At 44.9% G+C, this 27,433-nt stretch overlaps 1 protein-coding gene across 1 annotated transcript in view; it reads right to left on the bottom strand.

Annotated features, from left to right (window-relative positions):
* Nup93 (nucleoporin 93) overlaps nt 1-19,143 on the bottom strand; it is a 101,697-nt gene extending 82,554 nt beyond the window's left edge. Inside the window, exons 1-2 of the mRNA XM_051169277.1 lie at nt 19,024-19,143; nt 2,323-2,515 (exon numbers count right to left, since the gene is read on the bottom strand). Of these exons, the coding sequence (XP_051025234.1) occupies nt 2,323-2,501 (179 nt within the window). The 5' untranslated portion in view covers nt 2,502-2,515; nt 19,024-19,143. The remainder of the gene's footprint in view (nt 1-2,322; nt 2,516-19,023) is intronic.
* Between the last annotated feature and the right edge of the window lie 8,290 nt (nt 19,144-27,433).

Raw genomic sequence — 27,433 nt, 5'->3', positions numbered from 1 at the left:
GTGGTGGAAACTTATAGCTTTAAAAGATCAACCACATAAATGCAAAAATGCTGTCAAATTTGTTCTCTAGACCTGGAAGTGCTGGCACACATCTATAACCCCAGTAACTCAGAAGGCCAAGGCCAGAGAGTAGTGTGTTCTAGGCCAGCTGGGAAACATGCATGTGGTGCAGACAAAACACTTGTACACATAGAATAATTTTTTTTAAGTTAATAAAAAGAAAATCACAAAGTTCAGGCCAGACTTAAATCTACAATCCAAACTAAGACTATAGAGACAGAATTTTTTTCCCAAAAACTTACTACATATTAAAAAGAAAAAAATTCCTACTCAGTTCTCTTCTCTGCCCTTACCCAGCAGGTACTAAAATATTCACATCATGCTTTGTGTCTCTGCCTATCAAGAAGATGGAAAAATACAGTCAGCCCTCTGGTTTCTTTTTAAGCAACTGCCCCACCCTAATCCATTCTTTCAATGTTTCAACTCCCTCCTCCCTAAAATAATGAATTTAAGGTAGAAGAGATGAGGAAGAATGGAATTTTACAAGAAAGAGAACATGACTGATAATTGTTACCAAGAAAACATCTTCCCTTTTTGCTCTTAATAGGCTGTAAAGCTGATGCAATTAAATTATAACTATAGCAACTCAGCGGGTATCCATGGGCTTTTCTTCCTGCAGCATCCTTGCACAAGCAGAGGCTGCCTGCTTAAGATCAGGGAACTGAAAGCAGCCAGGAACAGAAGTTTGGAGCCCATAAGGAAAGCAAGTTAGCAGAAATATCTACAGACTGGTTGGGTACTGGGGACTAGGGTAGGTTAGCTATTGGCAGCATTTTGCTAAAAGGCTGAGTAGTTTAAAAAACAAAAACAAAAACAAAAACAAAAACAAGGGTGGGGCGGTGGTGGTGCGAACCTTTAATGCCAGCACTTGGGAAACAGAAGCAGGTGGATCTCTGTGAGTTTCAGGCCAGCCTGGATACAAGTTTAATTCTAGGACAGCCAAGGGTTCATAGAGAAACCCTGTCTTGAAAAATCCAAACAAATAAAAAACCCAAAACCAAAAGACAAAAACAAAAAATTTGCCAGGGTTCATCTGACTTGTCTTTATTAACATTAACAGAATCAAAAATAGTATTTAAAAAATAATACTCTAGAGGAGGCTACAGAACGTCCATAGCATACCACTGACTCCACAGAGCAGCCAAGCACTGTTTCCAACATCAGTTAGAAAAGGAAGGCAGCCTTCCCACTACTCTGACACTTACTAAGTACCTAAAACAGACAATGCCTGGTGCTAACACCAGTCTTTCTCAAGTTCACAGAATGAAGCTTAGATAGACATTTTCCTGAATTACACAGAGTCCTAGTGACTTTCAGGGCCCACCAGAAAGCTCACTAGCAGCTCATAGAAGCAACCCCTTCACCCCTTTCTTCAAGGCCCTTCCAGAAATACAGGAGCATGAGTGCTGGAGTCAGCCTTGCTGGGTTTGAATCTAATGTGAGAAAGTTACCAGCTCTCTCTGAGCCTTTGCTGTTCAATTAGAATACAGGCATCACAGTCTTGCTGCTGGCTATGGGGACTGAGCAAAGCCTTACGTGTAAACAAGTTCCTGATACAAAGTAAATAACCATTAAATCACATTTTCTTTTCCACAGAAAGCAGCTTGGTTTGATTTTTTTGCTGGGTTTCTAGTTTACCCAATCAAAATCCTCTGCACACTCCATCCTGCAATGCTGTATGACCCTGTTAGTCAGCATTTTTCCTCAGAGCCTTGTTCTCCTGGGGCTCACCCACCTTCCTAATTCTACAATCAGCTGGAGAGCACTGCATTTCAAGGCCTCTCAGAGGCAGCCTCTGGGGTCACCGACAATAAAGCAGACAGAATGACTCCTTACTTGGATAGCTTCTCCTTGCTGACCATTCATCACTTTTTCCAATTACCCTTAAAAACTTGTTGACCACTGAGTGCTTTCTAGCTTTGGGTAGCACTTATGTGCACGACCCTATCTACTAACACACTTGCAGAGGCCATTTATGACTCAACAGCCCACTAACCCAAGCAGGAACCACCGAGAACATGATATACAAAACAGAGCTCTTCCACCCACTTCCACCCTCACTCCTCTGCCTATGATACGGACCCTCAGCTTGGTCAGACAGACGGGCTGGAACTATAAAAACCTAGTAGGCACAGAAACAAAGGAAGGCTTGCTGACCTGCTTATAACTGAGTCCCTGACTATCTGACTTGTGACTATCACAGAAGAAACTGATACTGCCTCCGAACTACCCAATCCAACAGCACCCCTCCCCAGTACTCACGCCTTGACATCTGCTGTCTCCTGGGATGTGCGTGTGAGGGTACGGGAACGCAGGCGCTCACCCGCCTGCTGGATCTCCTGTAAATTCCGTTCTACATGTGGAAGCTCAGAGATGCCTTCCGTCTCAGCAGCAAGCTGTTCGGCTTGCTGAAGGAGCTCACCAAACCCCTCAGTATCCATTGGAGATGCAGATGCTACATGAAAGAAAAAAGATCTAAGTCAAGGGGGAGGGAGGCTCCATCTCTGCGTCAATCTGTTAGAAAATTAATAAAGCTCCAGGACTTCTTGCAAACTGAAAGGGGGACAGTTCATCAACAAGGAGGATTTGTCCCTGAATATAGCCCAAGAACAGGCCTGACACAGAAAATGAGCCAGATTGTGAACAGATGACTTCTGTGCTTATTGACTGTCTCAAGATTGATTTTACCACCAGAACAAATGCAAGCATATTAAGCCACAGGCAAAAATTCCTGCCTCTTCCTCAGATCCATAGCAGATAAGGACATGAAAGCCATTGTGGCACGCTCCAGGAAGCGTATAGAACAATCCTTCCCCTTATCCTGAAGGAAGAGGGCATCATCACCACACCACCTCAAGAATGCTCCCATTAAGAAGAGGTGGTTGCTGGGCAATGGTGGCACATGCCTTAAATCTCAGGACTCAGGAGGCAGAGGCAGGAGGATCTCTGCGAGTCTGAAGCCAGCCTGATCACTAGAACAAGTTCCAGGATAGCCAGGGCTATATAGTGAGACCCTGTCTGGAAAAACAAAAAAGAAAAAGAAGGGATTTCTGCAGCTCACATCAGGAGTTTCATGGTAACTTCAGGGAAACACAGTTATGCGCCCAGCATACACCCTGAAGTGATTCAGCTGAACCGAGACCAGAGAATGCTAACTAAGTGTCTTCTAACTAGACTCAGGCCCACTTTATTCCGACACAACCATGTCTTCATGAATATAAAAGCATTCTTTTTAACTATTCATGCCCTGGTCTCCATTTATACATTCTTACAAGGTTACTGAAGGCCTCATTACGTATTGACATCTGACTTGTTACTCCAACTACTTACAGTATTATATTTATTTTAAAAAACACCTAACTTTCAGACCACAAACATAATAAACCTGATGGCTGAATTTGTGGGAATCATTTGCTATTGTGAACAACATTCAATTCCTGAGGTCCACAAGGTAGAAGAGAACTGACTCCAAGAACAACTCTGGCAAGTCTTCCTCTGACCTACACACGTGGTGTGGCATGACTCCACACATACATATAAGCACACATACAAATACTGTTTAAATAAATGTTTAAAAAAAAAAAGATCAGGAGCTGGAAAGCCACATGACTCAGAGCTGACTACTCATGCAGAAGACCTGGGCTTAATTGCCAGCAACCATGTATCAGCTCTAGGAGAGCTGACACCCTAATCTGGTGCACAAACACACATACAGGTTAAGACACACGTAACATAAAATAAAAATCTTTTAATTTTTAAAGAAAGTGCTGCTATGTGCCAGGCGTGGTGGCGCACACCTTTAATCCCAGAACTCAAAAGGCAAAGCTAGATCTCTGTTCAAGGCCAATCTGGTCTACAGAGCCAGTTCCAGGACAGTCAGGGCTACACAGAGAAACCCTGTCTCAAAACACTAAAAAGAGGAGATGTGCTACTATTTACCAACTAATACACATTTATGAATCTTGTGTATGTATACTATACCATCCTTACACAAGGTTCTTGATGAAGTAAATATTTTTTTAACGCCTACCACTATTAAATTAACAGACGGTCAAATGTATTACCATCATTAAAAGGCTGGAAAGGTGGCTCAGCAGTTAAAAACACTTGCTGCTCTTACAGAGGACCCCAGTCTGGCTTTTAGCGCCCATGCCAGGCAGCTCACAGCTGCTTGTACTCCAGTACCTCTTCTGGTCCCCAAGGGCACCCAAACATATATGGCACACAGGCATACACATACATAGGTGGCTCAATGATTAGGAACACTTGTTATTCTTACAGAGGACCCAGGGTTTGGATCCCAGAACCTCCATGGTGGCTTACAGCTGCCGGACTCTAGCTGAATCTAAGGGATCCAACATGGTCCTCCCCTCTTACTGCATGCATATGGTGCACTTACATACATGCAGGATAAACACTCACAAAAAAATCTATAAAAGTATAATGCTAAAAGATTAGGAACAAGTTTATTATTAGAAGAAAGAAAATTCAGAGGGGCACAGTAGCTCACACCTATAATTCCAGTACTCAGCAGGCTGAAGCTGAACTGCCCCAAATTTGAGGCCAGCCTAGGGATACAAAGTTGAATTCTAGTCTAGTCTACAATTTAATATGAGAGTCTGTACGCCCCCACCTGCCAAAAAAAAAAAAAAAAAAGTAGACAATTCCTGATTAGCAGCAGCTCAACTTAAAAGAATTTATAAATTTTATTTTGCTGTGTACGGCCATGTGTCTGTGTGAGTGTATGCCATATGTGTATGCGTGCCCACAGGGGCCAGAAGAGTGCATCAGACACCCTGGGGCTGGAGCTACAGGTTAGTTATCAGCTGCCTGAGGTCGGTGCTGAGATTCAAACTTGATTGCTCTGGAAATGCAGTTTGCGATCTTAACAGCTGAACTATAGGTCTTACTTATTCTTTCCTTCTTTGCTTTAGGTCCATGGTTTCTACTACACATATGAAATCCCCTGGTCTAGCTCTATACTTAAAATGTTACTTTAATATACAATTATTCCTCAGCTACAGAAGCATATATTAATGTACAGGGCCATCTTTAACACCCTAAATCCATAGCCAGAAGATAAGGACTTTTTGAAATGAACATTAAAGGACATTAACTTTAAAGGCAAGTCACAAGGTTAAAACAAAAATAGTTCTTCTTAAAGTAAAGATAAAAACATGTGGGTTTTCTTCATGAAGTTCTAAGGTGACTTTAATCTTTAACAAAAATAAGTCTTAAGCTAAAGTACCTAGAGAATTACATTTTAAACCCAATACATTCCGGCTGTACCTAACTATCATTGTCTGTGGGAGACTGCGGATGGCAGAACTCAAAATTCTTCAGTCCTTGCCTGCTACAGCTTATTCCCACCCCAGCAAGCAGCGATCCTTTTAAATTCAGTTCCTACCCTACCATTTAAACCTCTGGTGCAGTGCCACTCTCCAGATAGGGCTTCCCCTTACTACCCAGACCCATCTGCAACCTTTGCCCTTTCTTCCCTTGACCCTGTCTGCCCTGAGGGCCTCCTTGCTGCCTCCAGTGGATGATGAGGCACATTCCTGGCCTAAGCTAACTTTTCACTTCTTTTCTCCTACTGGAGCACTTCTCCCCAAACAACGTGAATGATTCTGCATCCACCTTTGAGGCCAACTGATAACATGCTATTTTAAAAGGTTAACAAGTGGTGCTGGAGAAATGGCTCCATGATTAAGAGAGCTTACTATTCTACCCCCCTACCCCACCCACCCACCCCCACCCCCGGCAAGACAGGGTTTCTCAATGTAACAGCCCTGGTTGTCCTGAACTGTCTTTGCAGACCAGGCTAGCTTCAAACTCACATAGATCTGCCTGCTTCTGCCTCCCAAATGCTGGGATTAAAGGCCTAGGCCACCCCACCCTCACCCCCGCAGGCAGAGAGCTTACTATTCTTAGAGGCCTGAGTTTGGTTCCCAGCACCCATGTTGGACAGCTAACAACTGCCTGAAGTCCAATTCCAGGAAATCTGACACCCTCTTTTGGCTCACATGTGCACTCACATACACATACACATAAATTTAAAAATAAACAAATCAAAAAAAAATAAATAAATAAACAAATCTTTAAAAATCCTAAAATTGGGGCTTGAGAGATAGCTCAGTGGTTAAGGACACTAGCTGCTCTTGGTCCTGAGTTCAATTCCCAGTAATCACATGGTGGCTCACAACCATCTATAATGGGATCTGATGCCCTCTTCTATCATGCAGACACACATGCAAATACAACACTCATATACATAAAATACAGAAATAAACCTTTTATAAAATCCTCAAATTAAAATCAGCACATCTAAAGAGAAGGTATAGAACCTTACAGGCTAAGATAGGACTGTGAGTTCACTGCCAGGGCCTGCTCCTACATAGTGTGACTGTCTCCAACTCATCCATAAAACCTTTGACCCAAAATTTGTCCTGTCCACAAGAAGTATAGAGATTAAGATGGAGCAGAGAATGAGGGAACGGCAAATCAATGACTGGCCCAACTTGAGACCCGCCCCACAGGAAAGCCAACCCCTGCCATTATTAATACTACTCTGCTACGCTTGCAGACAGAAGCCTAGTATAACTTCTGAGAGGCTTCATCCAGCAGCTGATGAAAACAGAGGCAGAGACTCCCCAAACAATAGGCTGAGCTTAGGGAGTCTAGTGAAGAGTAGGAAGAAGGATAGAGGGAGCAAGAGGGGTCAAGGACACCACAAGCAGATCTGCAGAGTAAACTGACCTGGGCCTATGACAGTATACAGAGGCTGAACCCCCAACCAAAGAGCTAGACCTAGCCCCCCCCCCCACATATGTAGCAGATGTACAGCTTAGTCAACATACGGGTCCCCTAACCGTAGGTAGGGGTAGGGACTGTGTCTGACTCTGTTGCCTGCCTCTGAATCCCTTTTCCTAACTGAGCTGCCTTGTTAGGCCTCAGTGGGAGAGGATGTGCTTGGTGCTGCTGTGACTTGTGGTACTGGGGAGGGGGGGGGAGTGTTAGCCCTTGGGGGCCTCCCTTTCTCTGAAAAGGAGAAGAAGAAGGAATGGGGAAAAGGGGAAGCTTGAGGGTGGAGCTGTGAGGAAGAGGGAGGGGGCTGGAATATGGCTGTAAAGGGATTTTTAAAATGTCGAGCTTTGGGGCTGGAGGGATGGCTCAGAGGTTAAGAGCACTGTCTGCTCTTCCAAAGGTCCTAAGTTCAACTCCCAGCAACCACATGGTGGCTCACAACCATCTATAATGAGATCTGGTGCCCTCTTCTGGCCTGCAGGTGTACATATAAGCAGAATAGTGTATATATAATAAATAAATAAATAAATAAATCTTTTTTAAAAAGAATGTTGAAGCCAGGCGTGGTGACACACACCTTTAATCCCAGCACTCGGGAGGCAGAGGCAGGCGGATCGCTGAGTTCGAGGCCAGCCTGGTTTACAAAGTGAGTCCAGGATGGCCATGGCTAACACAGAGAGAGACTGTCTCAAAAAAACAAAACAAACAAACAAACAAAAAAGAATGCTGAGCTTTGTGGTAGGTACTTTTAAGCCCAAAACTCTTGAGGCAGAGGCAGGCAGATCTCCGTGAGTTTCAAGCGATGGTGTTCTACATAGTGAGTTATAGGACCCCGTCTCAAAAAAGAAGGGGGGTGAGGGGTGGCACACACCTTTAATCCCAGCACTCAGGAGGCAAAAGCAAGCAGATCTCCGAGTTCAAGGCCAGCCTGGTTTACAAATCAAGCTCCAGGATAGCCAAGGCTATACAAAAACAAAAAACTAATAATAATAATAATAATAGATGAAAAAGAAAAAAAAGAATGTTCTTAAAAAAAACAAAAGAATGTTCTTACTGTGACAATCCCATGATCTAGATCTCATTATCCCATCTAGAAGATTCTTGGGAGCCTTTTTAAGATGAGCTAGAGTGCAAAATGTTCTTCCGAGAAGCTCACCTTCTAAAAATAATTACATAAACTATGATCAGTAAATGCATTTAAAAACAAGAACTTAAAGGAAGTGCCCCAGCATGTCCACATTATCTCTTTGGGAAAGGCAGAAGCCTAGGAGGAATATTCTTGGCTCTTTTCACATGACCAAACATGGTAAGACAGAACAGCAGGTGTATTCCCCCTACGGTCCTTGTATTTGCTTAAGCAAACTGTGCTTTGCGTGATTTAATAATAAAAAATGAGAAGTGCTTTGTTTGCACTACTCTTAAACAGAAAAGCCTAGAGTCCCCTGGTATCCCCTCTCAGCTCTTTGGAATATATCCTTTGAACCTCAAGACTTAGCATTGCTGGTGGTTTGGTAGACGCTAAGAAAATAACTGATGTCCACAATTTCTTCTGTTTCCTTATGCTGGTTTGCGTTCACCTCTCATTCAATCTCTAAACAACACATGGTGCCCTGAACCCCTACCACAAACATTGTGGTTTGAATATGAAAACGCACCCAATAGAGGCTCATCGTGTGTTTGAACACTTGGTCCCTGGTTGGTGGCACTTGTTACAAAAAGTTGTGAACCTTCAGCAGGTGAAGACCTTCACTGAGGACAAAGCCTTGAGGCTTTATAACCCAAGCCTCACTTGTACTCACTCATTCCCTGGCTGTGAATGCAATGCTCCTATAATCATGTCTTCCCTGATATCATGGAATGCAGCCCTTTCAGTATGAGCCAATGTCTTAGGGTTTCTATTGCTGTGATGATAAGCCATGACGAAAAGCAAGTTGGGGAGGAAAGGGTTTAGTTGGTTTACACTTCCAGATCACTGTTCATTATTAAAGGGAGCCAGGACAGGAACCAGGAGGCAGGAGCTGATGCAGAGGCCATGGAGGGGTGCTGCTTACTGGTTTGCTCACCATGATTTGCTCAGCCTACTTTTTTTTTTTTTTTTTTTAATTTATTTATTTAAGCAATTTATTCAGATTACATCATATTTGTTATCCCCTCACTTGTATCTTCCCATTCCCTCCCTCTTTCATCCTATTCCCCTCCCCTAAGTCTGTGACAGAAGGGGACCTCATCCCCCACTATAAGATCACAGCCTATCAGGTCTCTTCCTGGTAGCCTGCTTACTCTTCCTCTGAGTGTCACCAGGTCTCCCCACCAAGGGGAAGTGGTCTAATAGGGGGTACCAGAGTTCATGCCCGAATCAGTCCCTGCTCTCCACACAACTGTGGAGAATGTGCTGTCCATTGGCTAGATCTGGATAGGGGTTCTAGGTTTACTGCATGCATTGTCCTTGGTTGGTACAGTAGTTTGAGCTGACCTGCCTGAGTCCAGATCTGCCAGCCTTAATGGTCTTCTTGTAGGTTTCTAGGACCCTCTGGATCCTTCTATTTCCCCATTCTTCCTTACCTCTCTCACCTAGAGTCCCAATAGGAAATCCTACTTTCCTATAGAACCTAGGACCATCAGCCCAGAGATGGTACGACCCACAATGGGCTGGCCCTCCCCTATAGATCACTGATTAAGGAAATGCCCTATATTTGGATCTTATAGAGGCATTTCCTTCCCCTCTGATAATGCTAGCTTATGGCAAACTCACATAAAACTATCCAGGACACAGAATGAACTCTTTCTCCTTTAAACTGTTTCTTGACAGATTATTTCATCACAGCAAACAGAAAATTAACTAAGACAATCCCTACAGTACATATATAGTAAAATGAACTCATTATATAAAGATAATTAAAATATATCAGATAATTTCAGTTCAGTTACTATTAAAATGTGAGGGCTTTGGTTTTGTTTTTTGTTTGATTAGGATTTGTTGTTGTCCTGTTTTGTTTTGAGATAGAGTTTCTTTGTGTGGCCTTGGCTGTCCTGAAACCTGTTCTGGAGACCAGGCTGACCTCAAACTCAGAGAGAGATCCACCTGGTTCTGCCTCCTGTGTGTAGGGACTAAAGGTATGTGCCACCATTACCTGGGTAAAAAATGTTTTAATTATGAAAAAAAAAAGGTCATTTCCACATTCTTAAAATAACCATGTTAAATACTCAATCAAGACAAAAAAGAGTAGATATCTAAATACCCAAACTATTGAGCACTTCTAAACCACTTTTAGTTAGGGTCCTCAGAAAATGGCTACTTTTGTATTCTAAGTGGCCTCATTCTTGGCCTCTTATCATATTCCTGCTTGTTATATCAAGATGTACTCACTTGTTCCTCGTATTATTAGCTTAGTGATTTCTCTTTTGCATTTAAGCATCATCTACAAGTAAGATTCTCCCCCCCCCCCCCACCTAATAGGCCTTGTGACAACTTGCAAATTAGGGGTTCACTGGGCTCTTTAAAGACTACTGCATGGAACATGGTTGGCACATGCCTATAATCTAAACATTTGCAGGCAGGAGGATGAGGAATTCAAAAGCACCCTTGGCCATTGATGCTCACCTGAAAGGATGTACAGTCATCTAGGACGTACGTTTCTGGACACACCTGTGAGGGATTGTTTAGATTAGGTTAGGGTCTGGGCATGCCAGTGGGTTAATTAAGGTAGGAAGATCCAACCTACATATGGGTGGAACATTTCCATGGGCTGAGATCCTGTGCTAAATGAAAGGGAGAAAGCCAGTGAGGTACAAATGTTCAGTATTCTTCCTGACAGTAGATTCAATGACCTGCCCTCAGGTTCCTGCTATCATGACTTCCCCAGCATGGACTAGCAAACATTGAGCCAATATAATCACTCTCCCTTTAAATTGCTTTTGTCACAGTATTTTATCACAGCAACCAGTAAAGTAACTAATAAAGCTACGGTTTGAGGTCAGTCTAGAGTACATGACATACTTTCTCAAAAGCAAAAGAGACCACTGGGTCATCCCAGAAATGGCTACTACTTGGTTACTCCCAGAAACTTTGCAGAGATCAGAGTCTCCGGAACTCAAAAGCTGAGAAACAAAGGGAAGCATGAGAGGCCTCAGAGCCAGCTCTCTCAGGTCTGTCCAGTCTATGAGCAGGGGAAAGGTAATGACGATTTTAGGCTTTGTAGGCCAGTCTCTGTCATTACTCACCGTTGCCACTGTAGTTTGACAGCAGCCATAAAAACATGCAAGCATATACGCATGTCTGCTCTCCAGCAAAACTTTAATAATGTATACTATAATTTGAATGTCATTATTTTAACGTGAAATACTATCCTTTTTAGATTCTTTTCAAATATTTGAAGACATAAAGACCCTTCACAGCTTTTGCTAATCCTGGAAGGGTGTCTGAGCTGTTCCTGATAAATCATGGTTTCACAAGAGTGCAAAGCACCTGGCTAGCCACACACACACTAGGCCGCAGCACAGACACAAAGATTAAATGAAGGCTGGAGGTGCAACTCAGGGGCAGAACGCTTGCCTAGCAAGCACACAGTCCTGATTCTGATCTTAAGCACTTTTTAATACAAGATTAAATGAGGGGCTGGAGAGATGGCTCAGCGGTTAAGAGTACTTGCTGTTCTTCCAGAACAATTCCCAGCTTCAATTCCCAGCAACCACATGATGGCTCACAACAGTCTGTAACTTCCGTCAAGGAGAGCTGGTGTCCCCTTCTGGCCTCCATGGGCACTTGTGCACATGGTGCATAGACATATATCAGGTGAACATTCATAAAATAAAAATAAATCTTTAAAAAAAAGAACGCTTAAAGCCTACCTCCAGTGACATACTTCCTCCTAAGCAGTGCCATCAATTGGGGACCAAGTGTTCAAAGCTCACGATTGTGAAGGGACATTTCATTCAAACCATCACAATGTACATCTATATAATTAAACAGTATGTTCTAATTTTACCATATCCAAATACCATCAACTTCAACCACAAAGATCCTCACCCTAAAAAAAGCAGTTAGCACTACTATATTTTGGGAGATATTGTCAAAAAGACATCTGGGGGCTAGGGAGATAGATTGATGGATAAAGAGTGGGCCTGCTGTGGGAGCATGTGGACCTGACTGTGGATCCCCGGCACCCACTTTAAAAGGCAGGCCTAGGGCTGTGCATCTGCAATCGCAGCACTAGTAATGGAGATGAGAGAATTAGGGGGAGGAAGTATCTCTGCCTCCCTGAGTGCTGGGATTAAAGAAGTGCGCCGCTACGCCCACCTGAGTAGTTCTCTATAGTTCTAGGAGGCAGGAGAAGAGAGACCTGCTCATTATCTGTAAGGCTTTTCTGGGGGAAGCAAAGAAGGAAAATTAATCAGCCACACAGAAAAGAAGAATCTGGTAAGTACTGCCCGGGAGACTGGGTTTTTACAGTAAAGAATGTGCAGTGTTGGGAAATGTCACTTGCATTAATTCATCTCCAGGTAGCAGAGAAGTAACCTAGTATCACACAGAAACACAAATTATCTACATAAGGAACTTTTATTTAAAAATAATAAAAGCAGCCAGGCGTGATGGCGCATGCCTTTAATCCCAGCACTCGGGAGGCAGAGGCAGGCGGATCGCTGTGAGTTCGAGGCCAGCCTGGTCTACAAAGCGAGTCCAGGACACCCAAGGCTATGCAGAGAAACCCTGTCTTGAAAAACAAAAACAAACAAAACAAAATAATAATAATAATAAATATTTTTTAAAAAGAAAAGAAAATGCCCTACAGGGCCGGGTGTGGTGGCACACGCCTTTAACCCCAGCACTCGGCAGAGGCAGGAGGATCGCTGTGAGTTAGAGGCCAGCCTGGTCTACAAAGTGAATCTAGGACAGCCAAGATTACACAGAGAAACCCTGTCTCAAAAAACAAAACAAAATAAAATACAGTACTTAGAATAATAAGAAAAAAAAATAATAACAGCAAGAAATACTGCCCCTAAATTCCCTACTTCATACCTGTGTGCTGTTCCTAGTTCTCAATGATCCTCAAAGCCACTGCACTCCAATTCCAACCTGAGTTGGGCTTCAGACATTGCCAGTGTCCGTCCGCTCAAGCCTATCACTGTCATATTTACTACATGTCAAAGTGTAGTTTCTAATCACCATCACCAGCTGCCCTCTCCATTCCTGTGTGGCCCTTGGTTTATACCCGTCAGGTTCTAACTCGCTCTTGTCCTCTGCATCTGCACTTGACCTTGAACTGTTAAGTCTTCACTCTGCAGACTTAGACACCGTAATACTGATAACATATCACACTTCACCTGGGGAGAGGGGTGTGTGTCTCAGTCTGAGTGTGGAAGTCAGAAGAGGACCTACGGGAAGGAGTTGCTTCTCTCCTTCCACATCGTGGGGCTTGGTAAGAGTGCCTTTACCAACTGATCCATCTGATCAGGCTCAAAGGAAACTTTTGAAAGAAACAGGTAGATAGTAAAAGCTAATGCTAACTTTTTTTTCTTCCTTCCTTTCTTTTTTTTTTTTTTTTAAGATTTATTTAATTATACAGTGTTTCACCTTCATATACGCCTGCACACCAGAAGAGAGCACCAGATCTCATTATAGATGCTTATGAGCCACCATGTGGTTGCTGAGAATTGAATTCAGGACCTTTGGAAGAGCAGGCAGTGCTCTTAACCTCTGAGCCATCTCTCCAGCCTGGTAACTCTTACTAAAAACTCCAAAGACAAATTCTATCCAACCTCTTACCTTAACAGAGGGAAAAAAAAAAAAAAAAAAAGGAATGTCAAAATTCTTACATGGCCTTCCCCTGGCCTCTCACTACCTCACAAGGCCTGACTGTCATTCCTTAAGTTCAAGTCCTTGCAACACTAGGTGTGTGTGTCAGCATCTCTCTAGCCACCGCTTCCTGTCAACCTACTCTTTGTCTTCTTTTTTCTCACATCTCTTACAGGGCTCTTGAGTCCCTCACAGGAGTTCCAGTGAGACTGCTTCTGCCTTTCTGCATCTGATGACCAGACTTACCGTCCATGCCCTGCCCTGGCTTCTCACATTTTTCCCCCAAACAAAAACACCCACCCAGCCGGGCGTGGTGGCGCATGCCTTTAATCCCAGCACTTGGGAGGCAGAAGCAGGTGGATCGCTGTGAGTTCGAGGCCAGCCTGGTCTACAAAGTGAGTCCAGGATGGCCAAGGCTACACAGAGAAACCCTGTCTCAAAAAACCAAAAACAAAACAAAACAAAAAAACACCCACCCAAGCTCCTAACAGCTATCCTTTTATTGTGAGACTCTGAGCAAGATAATTACTCCTTCTGTGACTCATCTTTGAAAACTTAAAGTACTACACCTCTCTCCCCTGCCACACAGTAACCACTCAATGAATAAATATTATGGTCAACTCAAGCCTCATCCTAATACTATGGTTTATATATAGCTGAAGTGTGCTCTCCAAGAGTTCAGTGGGGTTGGGCCTAGCGAGAAGCCCCTCCCTATTCCGTCTTACCACGTTTCTCTCCCCCCCCCCCACCTCTCAATCTCCCCCATCCCTCTCTCCCTCTCTCCCTCCTTCCTTCCTCCCTCTCCTGTCATGATACCTGCTATGTATTGGTTTGTTCTTAAAATACTTATGAATCCACTTTTGTTTATTCCACCGTTATCACTACTCCAAGCCTCTTGCACATGTCTCACCCAAGATCACAGCAGCCTCCAGCATGGTTTCCCTGTTCCTATATTGATCTCTCTGCTACCCAGTATGCTCTCTGCCTAATGGTGAGGATGAGCTTTGACACCCAGGGCTGGGGATGCAGCTCAGTGATACAGTGCTTGCCTAGCATGCTCAAAGCCCTAGCTTTAAGTTTCAGAACAAAAAATAAAAACAAAAAGACAAAAACAGAAAGGGTTTTCTTGGGGGAAATAAAGCCTCCAATAACTCCCACTATCTGTAAACTCAAATGCAGCCCAATGTGAAGGTAACTGCCTGCCTGTAATCCCGACTACTCAGAAGGCTGAGGCAGGAGGTACCGAGCAATAGTGCTTGCTTAGCATGCATGAGATCTGGGGGACTGAGACCTCCATCATCTGCCCTTGTACTCCCACTCTTCCCCATGACTGTGTGCTTCAGCCATATGCCCTCCTGCTGGTTCTTCATATATGCTGAACTCATGGCTGCCACCGGCTTCTGCAGTTACCACTCCCTTTTCATGTACAAAGCACTAGTCCCTAAATGCAGATGAGACATATCCCCTTACTCAACTCAAGCCTCTGCTCATGGGTCTCCTTTCTGAAGATGCTACTAAGACACGCTACTTAAAACAGCCCCACCATTTCTATACCTTGTCCCCTAAAAGTGCATGTCAAACCTAGGCATACGGCCACCTTTTACTAACCTCTCCTCTGTCGTCTAACAGTGTCCTTGAGTCTGGCAAGTTTGTTGTGCTTTTTTTTACATCATCAAGTCCTAGTGCAATGATCAAAAAGCAACTATTACATCAAAGACATTCCAAAATTACTGGAGGGAGGGGGATGAGGTTCTTCCTTTAGTGGACCTTACAGACCAGCATGGGAACTTAAAAAAGAAATCTCTGGCAGTGTTTGGAGTTTTGGAGTTTTTTGTTTTTGTTTTTTTGGTAGTCAGCCATTACGCAGTTGAGGATTAAGCTACTGTTTGGGTGCACTGGTGGAATAAGAGTAAAGCAGTCTGAGGAAACAGCTAACTGGGGAAAGTGCAGGAGGCACAAGCATGAGGATCTGAGTTCAAATCCCTCATATCCATGTACAAAGCTGAGTGTGGTGGTATCAATCTGACCCCACACTGAGGGAGGGATGGACAGAGACTGGTAGACCTTGGTGAGTCATTGGCTCCAGGCTCATAGAAAAACACCCAACCTCTTCCTCAAGCCTCCTGACCTCTGACATCCACAAGCATACATGGGCATGTACCCCTCCACACACATCCATCAAACACATGCAGAGTGGAAAGCTACAAAACATTTCAACCTTTAGGTTATTTGAAACAGAGGGATATAGCTATAAAAAGACAATCTAAGGAGCCGGGCGGTGATGCCGCACGCCTTTAATCCGAGCACTCTGGAGACAGAAGCAGGCGGATCTCTGAGTTTGAGGCCAGCCAGGTCTACAAAGTGAGTCCAGAACAGTCAGGACTACAAGATAAACCCCATCTCAAAAAAACAACAACAATATAAGGCAAAACAAAGAAGACTCCTGCCTCTCTAAATTCTAATTCTTTCTCCAAACCAATTATTTCTAATTGTCTCTACGATACCCACACCTGTCCCATCTTTGGGTGCTAACAATTCCAGTCTTATCTTGGGTCCCCTCTAACAATCAATTTAGCCAGAAACCACCTGGCTCCCCTCTCACCTGAGCCCAGTCTATCTCCCAGTTTACTTCCCATGCCTTATGACAAATCATTCCCTCACCTCCCCCTCTACTCTGACCCTCATGACTTCCTCCTGATCACCTCAACAGCCGAAAACACCCCATTTCTTCTAACCCACCCTCCCCATGGCCAAAGTGGTCATTCCAAAATACCTCCCACCTAAGACAAATCAGGGGCTTCTTTACCTCAGGCTTTGACACAGCTGCATGAGGTGTGCCATAGAACAGACACGGCCATGGGCCATCTTCAACTCCACCACCCTCCCCAGCTGTGCCCTGGCAGCTCTCCGTTCCTTAGGAAGCCTTGTGCTGTTTCCTCCCTTCACACATGTCAGGTTCACACAGCTCCCCACCACAGACATGGGAGCTCCCATGCATACTGCTAAGTCAGAGGATGGCTCCACCTACCCAAAGGCTCTCCCTGATTATTCTGAACCTTCTATACTTTCTTCCCTGGTGGAACAATTGTGACCATCTCTTCTCAAATATGTCTTCCTATAGGGAAATTTCAGATGTTTAACTCTGAGTCCTGTGCAACTAGCCAAGCCTGGCACACAAGAGAACCAAAAACATGTTTGCTAATTAAAATGACCTGTGACAGATTTGGGTCCTCTTCTGGATCGTTGCTCTGTCACCCGTCTCCTACAATACTACCTTGTAGGATCAGGGGCTGAAGAGATGGCTCAGCAGTTAACAGAGTTTATGGCTCTCTAGAGGACTCCAGGTCAGTTCCCAGCACACCATCAGGGGCTTACAGCTGTCTGTGACTGCAGCTCCAGGGAATCTGACACTCTCTTCTGGCCTCCATGGAAATATCCACATAGACAGAAGACACACAAGAACACACATGAGGGGTGGGGGAGCGTGCGAGAGAGTGTGTCAACAGTTCACACCTCATGGTTTTTATATTATGTGTTCATTGTTTACTTGTGTGATATCTTCCAAAGGAACAAGCCTGTCTTATGCACCACCACATTCCCAAGCCTGTAGTGGTATCAATAACATTCATTTATTTTATATTTATTGAGTACCTGTTCTACTGTGTGCCAGACCTAGGTACTAGGTAGGCACCTGTGTTCTAAAGGGGAAAGACAAACAACACATAGGACAAGTAAAACCTAAATGCTAACAACAACTAAAGCAGGAAGATAAGGAGAGAGGAAAGTCTTACACTCTAGATGCCCATCAAGTAAAGACTGAGAAGAAAACAGGCAAAGCATACAAAATCAAGGAACAAAGCCCTGATGTCAAAACATGTCCAGCAGTGGTAGAGGAGGCTAGCAGACACTGAGGGTGTGGGTCTTACAGCTCACTATGGAGGGCTTATCATTATTACTATTATTGTTGTTGTTATTGTTATTGAGAAGGCTTACAGGAGAGGTGGGGAGTATGAGGGTTCCTTAGGCAGACTCTCACTTGTCATCCAGGCTAATCTCTAACTTGAGATCATCCTACCTCAAATTCCTGAGTTATATTACATGCTACATTCAGCTTGGGTGTGCAAGTATGATCTGCCGAACTCTTTACCTGCTTTGATGAAAAACAAGGCAGAAGCTGGAAGTTACTTCAACAGTGCGACTAAGAAGTGATGGTTACTTGTGTCCTGGTAGCAAACACTCAATACGGACTGGGGAAGGGAGAAGCCAATGAAGACTCAAAGATTACTGGCCATACCATTTTTATATTGCTAACTGAGAGAAAAATGGAATGAGACTAGGAACATAGCTTGGTGGTACAAAGCCTAAGAGTCTCTTTCAAGTACAAGAATAAGAGGAGGAAGGGCATCAGCCAAACGTAGCTAGGCTTCGTTTTCCACAACTCTAATCCCAGCACTCAGAAAACTGAGGCAGGAGGATTTAGAGTTTAAGGCAGGCCTGGGCTGCACAGCAAGGAACCTGTCTCCAACCTGCCCCTGCAAGAATTTAATGCACAGGAATTTAAAGCTGGGTGAGCTCTGCATAAATAAAAGATTAAAAATACCCCAAACACAAACAGACAATGGGGGAAAAAAGAGGGGTAGGAAAGATGCTCGGATATTTTTATGAACCAAATGAATGTTCCTGGTACAATTAGACGTTTGAGGTACCGTGATCCCAGACAGAACACAAAATGTGTCCCCCAAACAGAACACAAAAGCTCTGACCTTCGCTCGTGCTGAAAGCCATCTATGGGGGTAGGGGTGGGCAGGTCTGACCAGGCTGGCTTCAAACTTCATTGACAAGAGCACCATGCCTAGCATGCTGTGACTTTCTTTCAAAAAGGACCCAACATACTTGGACATCCCTTACAGAAGATAGGGCACAGGGTACCCAGAGACAGGTGAGCCAACCACAGTGGCACCCATTAGCATCCTGTCGTATTATCAGTAAAGGAAACAAGAGTTGACAGGGGTTCGTTGGGTCGTCTCCCTTTACCCGGAAAAGCCAATCTTTGGAAGGACACCCCACCCCCCAACAACCCCCTTATCGTGCAACCAGGCCCGGTAAGGCCTGGCAACCGTGGACGTGGGTGGGCGTGGCGATAGCGCACCAGTGGGAAGGACCACGCTCAGAAGAGCCTAGTCACAGCCTTCGCTAAGGTGTCGCCGGCCGGCGTGCCCAGCTGCTGCAAGAAAGGAAGCGCGAGCCTCGTGGCTACGAACACGGGATAGGGCTCCAGCCAGCTTCGGGGGTCCTGTTCGAGTCCAGGCCCCAAACGCGGGGCTGGGGCTGGGGCCGCGTGGCCGCCCGCAGCTCACACACCTTACCTGGTTCTGCCGCCTGCTCCCGGTTGCAGCACTACGCCACTGCTGCTTCTCGCGCCGCTCGCCCGCGCTTCCTGATTGGCCGAGGCGGTCAGTTCCCAGAAGGCCCTGCGCTTTGCGCCGCCAAATGAACTTTATGGAGACCCGCAAGAGCGGACACGAACATAGGCGGGGCTCGGGCGGAGCCTGAGGCGGAGTTGTCGCTACAAGTATAGTCAAGGGAGCTCCGCCCTCCTCCTGCCCACGTGGTTGGAGTTGACAGTACTAGAGGAAGCATTTCCTGAATTCCCCTGGAGCAGGGCAAACCCAGATATTTGCTCCTCACTGTAGAGCTCCATTCACGTGCCAGGGCCAGTTCTAGGTGCTGGGGACACGGTGACTTTCACAGCAGACAACATCCCTGACCTCAAGAGGTTTTCAACTTGGCCAGGGAAACAAAAGACAAAACAAAGGTAAAGAAAATAGTCGTATGGCCAGGAAAGGTTCTCTCAGGTGACAATCTGAATAAAAGGTGGAAGGTAAAAACATGTTTTGATGGTTTTGGGTGGTTTCTGTTTTGGTTTGGTTTTGGTTTTTCCAGACAGGGTTTCTCTGTATAGCCTTGGCTGTCCTAGACTCACTTTGTAGACCAGGCTGGCCTCGAACTCACAATGATTCACCTGCCTCTGCCTCCCAAGCGCTGGGATTAAAGGCGTCTGCCACATGTTTTTATGTTTTTAGAAGGGAAAAAAGGATGTGTTTTGGCAGCCTAAACAAGCAAATTGGGCTGGCTACCCACCCCAGAAGACCAATTACAGAAAAGAGCAATGGTGACCCGCTTTCACTTCAGCTCCCGTAATACCTTGTCATTGTTAAAGAAGCACTTTTTGGGGCCAGGCGTGGTGGCGCATGCCTTTACTCCCAGCACTTGGGAGGCAGTGGCAGGTGGATCACTGTGAGTTCGAGGCCAGCCTGGTCTACAAAGTGAGTCTAGGACAGCCAAAGCTATCACAGAGAAACCTTGTCTCGAAAAAAAAAAAAAAAGAAGCACTTTTTGGAGTACCCAGTTTTGAACATGTGTAATATTTCAATGAAGGTCACAGTTCTGGCATAATGAGGAACATGTGACCACAGTCCTAGACAAAGTTGTTGCCATTAATAATTGTAATTTAGCCAGGCAGATTGGCACAGGCCTTTAATCCCAGCACTCAAGAGGTAGAGGCAGGAGGATCCCTTCGAGTTCAAGGCCAGCCTGGTCTACAAAGCCAGTCCAGGACAGCCAAGGATACACAGAGAAACCCTGTCTTGAAACAAACAAACAAACAAAAAATAATAACAATTCTAGTTTGGAGGATGTCTGCCTGGTAAGGTGTTCTATTAAGTTTTGTCTTATATACTTAGGGACCATAACTACAATTAGCATACAAAGAGGCCCACAATAATTAGTATTATAGCTGCATGGAAAATTTTCCTGTGTGCATGTATATGTTTGTGGGATATATTTGTGTATGTTCACATGTGGTTAGAGGTCAGAGGTCAATGGTGGGTGTCTTCTTCTATCACTCTCCACCTTATCTTTTGAAGCAGGGTCTCTCACTGAGCCCAGAGCTCACCAATGGTCATGAATAGCTAGCCAGGGAGCTACAGAGAGCCACCTGTCTCTGCCCCCTCGCCTTAGAGCTAGGGTTACAGAAGCTAACCACCACAGTGGGCTTTTTTCATGGACTCTGGGGGTCAGAACTCAGGTTCTCTTGTTGGCGCAGTAGGTACTTTGCCAACTAAGACTTCTTGCCAACCCAAAAGGTTTTATTTTTTACTACGTTAATTAATATGCCGTGTGTGTGTGTGTGTGTGTGTGTGTGTGTGTGTGTGTGTGTGTGTACGTGTACTCAGAGCCTTACGCTTGGCAACGGTGTCTTTATCTGACGAACCACCTTGCTAGCCCCAGAAATTGTTTTGTTTTAATTTCATGGGTATGAGTGTTTTGTGGGCATGTGTGTGTGTGTGTGTGTGTGTGTGTGTGTGTGTGTGTTCCATGTGTGTGCAAGATGCCTACAGAGTCCAAAAGAGGGTGTTGCATCCCCCCAAGACTAGACTTGCAGACAGTCGCGGGCCAGCATGTGGGTGCTGGGAATAGAACTTGGGTGCTCTGCAAAAACAACAAATACTCTTCCCACTGAACCAACTCTCCAGTTGCCCTCCTCCCAATAAGTCCTTTATAAATTAACTCAGCTTTTATTTTTCAAGCAAAAATTGGAGCCTCTGGCTCAGTTAAGTCTACAGCAGTGGTTTTCAACCTTCCTAATGTTGCGACACTTTAACACAGTTCCTCATGTTATGGTGACCTCCAACCATGTTCTGTTGCTATTTCATTGCTGTAATCTTGCTGCTATTATGAATCATAGTGCACATAGCTAATATGCAGGAAATCTCATATGTGGCCCCTGAGGGGCTCATGACCCATAGGTTGAGAACTGCTGTTCTACAAAAATGACAAGACTCAACAACTTCAGACCTCTTTCCTATGTAGGGAAGGAGAGTAGTGGCCACAGGTGCCCATTCTCTAATGTCTAAGGTATTGTCTCACGTGTACAATGGTAAAACACTCATTTAGTCAAGGTGAATAGATGTTGGCCAGTGTTATTGCTGTGTAGCGACTCCATGACCATGGCAGCTCTTATAAAGGAAAACATTTAACTAGGGCTGGCTTACAGTGCAGAGGCTTAGTCCGTTATAGTCATGGCAGGAGGCACAGGAGCACGCAGGCAGACATGGCACTGGAAAGGCAGCTCAGAGTTCTGCATCTGGATTGGCAGGCAGCAGGAAGAGAAAATGACACTGGGCTGGCCTGAGCTTCTGAAACCTCAAAGCACACCTCCTGTGACACACTTCCTCCCACAAGGCCACACCTACTCCAGCAAGGCCAGACCTCCAATAATGCCACTCCCTATGAGTCTATGAGGACCATTTTTGGTTTGGTTTGGTTTTGGTTTTTGGTTTTGGGGTGTTGTGTTGTTGTTGTTGTTCAAGACAGGGTTTCTCTGTGTAGCCTTGGCTGTTCGAGACTCACTTTGTAAACCAGGCTGGCCTCGAACTCACAGCGATCTACCTGCCTCTGCCTCCCAAGTGCTGGGATTAGAGGTGTGCACCACCCACGACCGGCTATGAGGGCCATTTTTATCAAACCACCACAGCTAGGCTTTAAAAGAAGGACTGCCAAAATGGCAACTTTTCATCTGAATGATGCTGATCACAAGTGACAGAAATGTCACATTTTTATCCATTATTTGATATAATGTAAATCCTGATGTCATGAATCTTGTATAAAAGAAAGCATTTTGTATTTATTAAACTTGCATGCTATTAGCTCTGTAAACTTTTACATAATGTGTAGATAAAGTTCTTCACAGATACATAGAGTGTTAAACATACTAAAATTACCTGAGCGTAAAGCTGCTTGGAGTGGCACACACCATAAACAGCTGCTTAAGTGACTCCATACTCTGTTGAGACTCTGTTACCTAATTAGCCAAAAGAGAAAGGGGAGGGGGGAGAAGAAGAAAAAGCCTTAGAAAATAAGTAGGAACACAAATAATTTCTTGATAAAAATCTTTGTCCTTGAAGACGGCTTTTACAAATGTTTCTAAGAGCACCATGTCTTTATTGTTTTAGACGTGGTCTTCTTATAGAGCCCTGGCTGGCTTGGAACACTCTATGCAGACCAAACTGGACTTGAATTCATGCACAGGCCTTATAGACCGAGAAGTAGAAGACGTAGACAGGAGAAGAAGGTTCCATTAGCATAAGAGTTCAAATCAGGCAAAGCTAATTGCTAATCTATGGTGACGGATGTCAGAAGAGTGTCTATTTTGGAGTGGGAAGGGGGTGTTGGCTGGGAAAGGAAAGAAGCAATCTTCTCAGAGCTGAAAATGTTCAGTTTCTTAATCTGGCTGCTGAGTGCATGGGTGTGTTCGCTTTTTAAAAATTTATTAGACTGCACATTTAAGATCTGTGCACTTTGCCACGCATATATTATTCATTATACTACAATAAAACAGTTGTGGAGTTCAAGATTGTTTTGCGGCCTAGAACTCGTATCACATTTCCTGCCCTCCCCAACGCCCGCCCCCCCCCCCCCCGTCTTGTTTGCAGTCTGCAGTTCTGATGCACATCCTGCTATGCCCCGCATGGACTACAAAGCAAGAAACATTTCGCAAAGGACAGACAGACGCCTCCCCCACCACACCGATTGTTCTTCTCTCTCAAGCTGCTGCTTCCACAGATGAGTTCGTAGTGGGTGGCAGCAAATTACATAAAGCTTTGTGATGTGTGGCTGAGTGATCAGCAGTGTTCTCCGGGAGACATTAAAAGCTGAAAAGGGGAAGGAAGGCTCTAACTTTGCCCTCTGCATGGGTTTCGTTTCAACTGCACAAAAGGTGATTTGACATTCTCAAGGATGACAAATCCGGCTTCAGCTGGAACCGCAGCTCCTGGCAATGCAAGCAGGCATGCCTGGAAGCTGGTGTCAGAGGATGCCAAGGGCAAGTCCAGCCAGGCTCAGCGGAGGACTGCGGGGAGCACGGCTGGACTACTGCTCAGGCTGTCTGAGCTGCACGTAATCAGTTGAAAAAGAAGGGATTTGTCCTTGGTTAGTGCAGTAGTTTGAATAGAGCCCCCTGGGCCCTGATACACCTGCTACGATGTTCATCTTATAGGTTTCTAAGATCCTCTGGATCCTTCTATTTCCCCATCTCCTATATTTCTCTTACCAAGAGTTCCGACGTGATGTCCTCACATCTATCCCAATCTCCTGGTAAGTGAAGACTTTCATGGGACATGCCTTTTGGGCTATAGAACCCCTACTCGGATCTAGCCAATGGACAAGACATTCTCTACAGTTGGGTGGAGGGCAGGGACTAACTCTGACATGAACTCTGGTGCCCCGTATTTGATGACCCCCCCCCTTGGTGGGGAGGCCTGGTGGCACTCAAAGAAAGAATAAGCAGGCTACCAAGATGAGACTTGATAGCCTATGACCATAAAATGGGGGAGGATATCACCCTCGATCATAGACCTAGGGGAGGGGAATAGGGTGAAAGTGGGAGGGAGGGAGGAATGGGAGGATACAAGTGATGAGATAACAATTGAGTTGTAATCTGAATAAATTAATTTTTTAAAATCCTATATTACATATTAGGGAAATGTTAACTAGGGCTTCCAATCCTTCCTGAGCTAATTACTAATATAAAAAAATATTAGCCGGGCGTGGTGACACATGCCTTTAATCCCAGCACTCGGGAGGCAGAGGCAGGCGGATCGCTGTGAGTTTGAGGCCAGCCTGGTCTACAAAGTGAGTCCAGGATGGCCAAGGCTACACAGAGAAACCCTGTCTCAGAAAACCAAAAAAAAAAAAAAAAAAAAAAAAATTACAAAGATGCAGCTCATATGTAAATGTTAAATAAATACATTGTCATTTTTCTCAACTAAAAAAGAAAAAGAAGGTATTTTGCTTGCTCATCTAAGTAGTAGTCCAGCAGGAAGGTTGATTGACTCAGGCCTTCCCATCTCTGTGTTTTACCATCCTTAGTGTAGTCTTATCTTAAAGAAGTAAGGCTGTGTCCGGTGGAAGAAAGTTAACAGGGACTGGAGAGATGGCTCAGCCGTTAAGAGCACTGTCTGCTCTTCCAAAGGTCACAGCAACCACATGGTGGCTCACAACCATCTATAATGTGATCTGATGCCCTCTTCTGGACTGCAAGTGTATGTGCAGGCAGAGCACTGTATACATAAATAATAAATATTTAAAAAGAAAAGAAAAGAAAAAGAAAGTTGACAGTTCTAGTTCCTATCCTGTAAAGTAAATCACATCTCTGGACCCTGACTGCTTCTCTGAAGGGTGTAAGATACATAGAGTTCTTCTCTCCAACTGGGATCTGTTAAAGAGCAGACTGCCCCCCCCCCAAAAAAATACTATTGTGGTTTTTTGAGACAGGTTTTCTCTGTGTAGCCCTGGTTGTCCTGGACTATCTTTGTAGACCAGGCTGGCCTGAAACTCATAGAGATCCACCCACCTCTGCCTCCCCAGCACTGGGATTAAAGGTGTGTGCCACCACACCTGGCTAGGATGTATGCTTTTTAAAGCATGGTATTGTTTCTCAGCAAAATATGGATCAGCTTATAATTGGGCTGGGATCATAGCTCAGTGGTCATGTGGTTCCCCAGCCTGCCCAAGGCCCCCGAGGCTGTGCTCTGACACTGCAGAAATCATCAATTAAGGCAATACAACGAGAGGAAAAAAACATAGTTTACAAGTATTCTTCCATTCCTTACCACAACCTTGTAACCACCCGAGGCAGGCAAAGAAGGCTTACTGTCATCCTGCATTCTGTGGGGGAACTGAAGTTCCTGTGGTTAGACATCTCGCCCAGCTGTGGTGGCTGGCCAGCATGGGCATTCTTCTGCTGTGGAAGCCAGCACTCTCTGTGCCAGCCAAGTCTCACAGGTGAGCTTGGAACCCTTGGTGAATTCCAGAGAAGTCCTTAAAGCTTTGCAAGGCAACCATGATTGAAATGGGAAGGAAGCCCATGCGCTCATTAATCAGCAGCGGCTGACGATCAGACAGCACTGTGAAGGTGGGAGGGCTTCTCAAAGACCTCATTGTTTTATTTGTTATTAAATATATTGACGGTTGGGTGCAAAGGGGGAGGGGGGAAGGAACCCGACCATCCCACACGTTCCCCTGTTGCGGCTGTGTAGAGACAGCTTTGCTGATGTCTATCAACTTTGTTTATGTCAGATTGGGCAATTTGTCACTGATGCTGAATCTGCCAAAAGAAAAGTGGATTTGATTGACAAGGCCTTGGGGCTCCTCTCTCTTCCCTTTCAATATCCCAGATGTTATTAAAAAAAAAAAAAAAAAGTTGTTTCCACCTTCAGGAAAGCTCATCTGTGGGCGAAGTACATAGCAAGGAAGCTTGAGGGATATGGTTTCTGTTTTTGTGGAACTTTGTCTCCAGGGACTCTGTCTTCTTGATTGGCTCAAATTACCCTCCATCTTCAATTGCTGCCTTTCAGCGGAGCCATCTGTTTTGGGGCCCATCTGTCAAGGGCTCTGTTATGGTTGACTATTAGATATATTTGCAGCTGATGTTTCAAGGGGAAAAAAAATGACAAAAGAAAAGCATCTCCAAGAATGAAAGAAAAAAATAAAAACAGAAGCAGACTTTGCTGGGCTTAGAAATCAGAGAAGTTAGTTCTGTAACTCTAGCATTTAGGAGGCTGAGGCAGGAGGACTGCCTGGAGTTCAGGGCCAGCCTGGATGATATGTGAATTCCCGGCCTGCAGCACTGGGGGTTGGGGGGGTGTGGAGAAGAAGGAAGAAGAGGAAGATGAGGAAGGAAACGCTTCTGCTAGGCTAAATTTCATAAGCCTTTAATCTTAGCACTCAAGAGACAGAGGCAAGGGAGCCAGTCTGGTCTCCATAGCGAGTTCCATGCCAGCTAGAGCTACATAGAGAAACCCCGTCTCCAAAACAAAACAAACAAACTGTATTAGTTAGGGTTCTCTAGAGTAACAGAACCTGCGGAATGATTTTATATATGTGTGTGTGTATGTGTGTGTGTATTTATATATATATAAATATATATATATGATTTATTGAGTGAGCTGGTCTTCTGTATGTGCTAAAATCCTGAGGAAGTAGGCTCCAATACCAGTGAAGGAATGGATGTGCTAGCAAGGCTAGGGCAGGCAGGCAAAAAGCAAGAGCTTCTCCCTGTGCCAAGGCCAGAGTCTCTTTCTCTCTGCCTATGGATCAGGATGTAGCCCTCAGCTACTGCTCCAGGAACTTGCACGCTGCCACGCTCCCTGCTTACAGCACAGCCTTGTGTACAGTAGGCACGCAAAAATGTTAACTGTTTCTATTTCTGCCGAAGCCTATCTCTACAAACCTCCAGAAACGGGTAGAAATAGAAGCTTTCTCGCCCCCACTTACTAGGACAAAGCTGCCAAGAATCTTACAAGCTTCCCAGGACACTGTAGTTGTGTACAGCTGTCTGCAGACTTAGTCCTTGAAGACCACAGACTGTGAGGCATATTCAGCTTTGTGTCTATTAGGGCACGCGCAAGGACTGTTAGGTAAGGAAGGTCCCACATGATATTCATAGAACTCAGAATGGTGGCTCCAGAGGCAGACATGTAAACAGAGCAGGGCCCACAAGCCCGAGTGCTGCTCAGTGTTGGAAGGAACCAACTCTTCCGTAGGGATCCCTCCTAGTGGTCAGCCAGTTCAGCTAGACTGTGGCAAGCCTGTTCCTAAAACTGGTGTCCCGACCTTGCTGGCTGTGAGAGACGGTGACAAATGCTGGCCTCAGACAGATTCAGAGCTGAAGTCAGAGTTGAACCCTTGTGCAAACTTTGGCTCACACTCTCAAAA

Source organism: Acomys russatus, chromosome 26 (assembly GCF_903995435.1).
Source record: "Acomys russatus chromosome 26, mAcoRus1.1, whole genome shotgun sequence".
In the NCBI taxonomy this organism is placed as follows: domain Eukaryota; kingdom Metazoa; phylum Chordata; class Mammalia; order Rodentia; family Muridae; genus Acomys; species Acomys russatus.
Note: the sequence above shows the minus strand (reverse complement) of the source record. Positions and strands in the feature narration are given on the sequence as shown.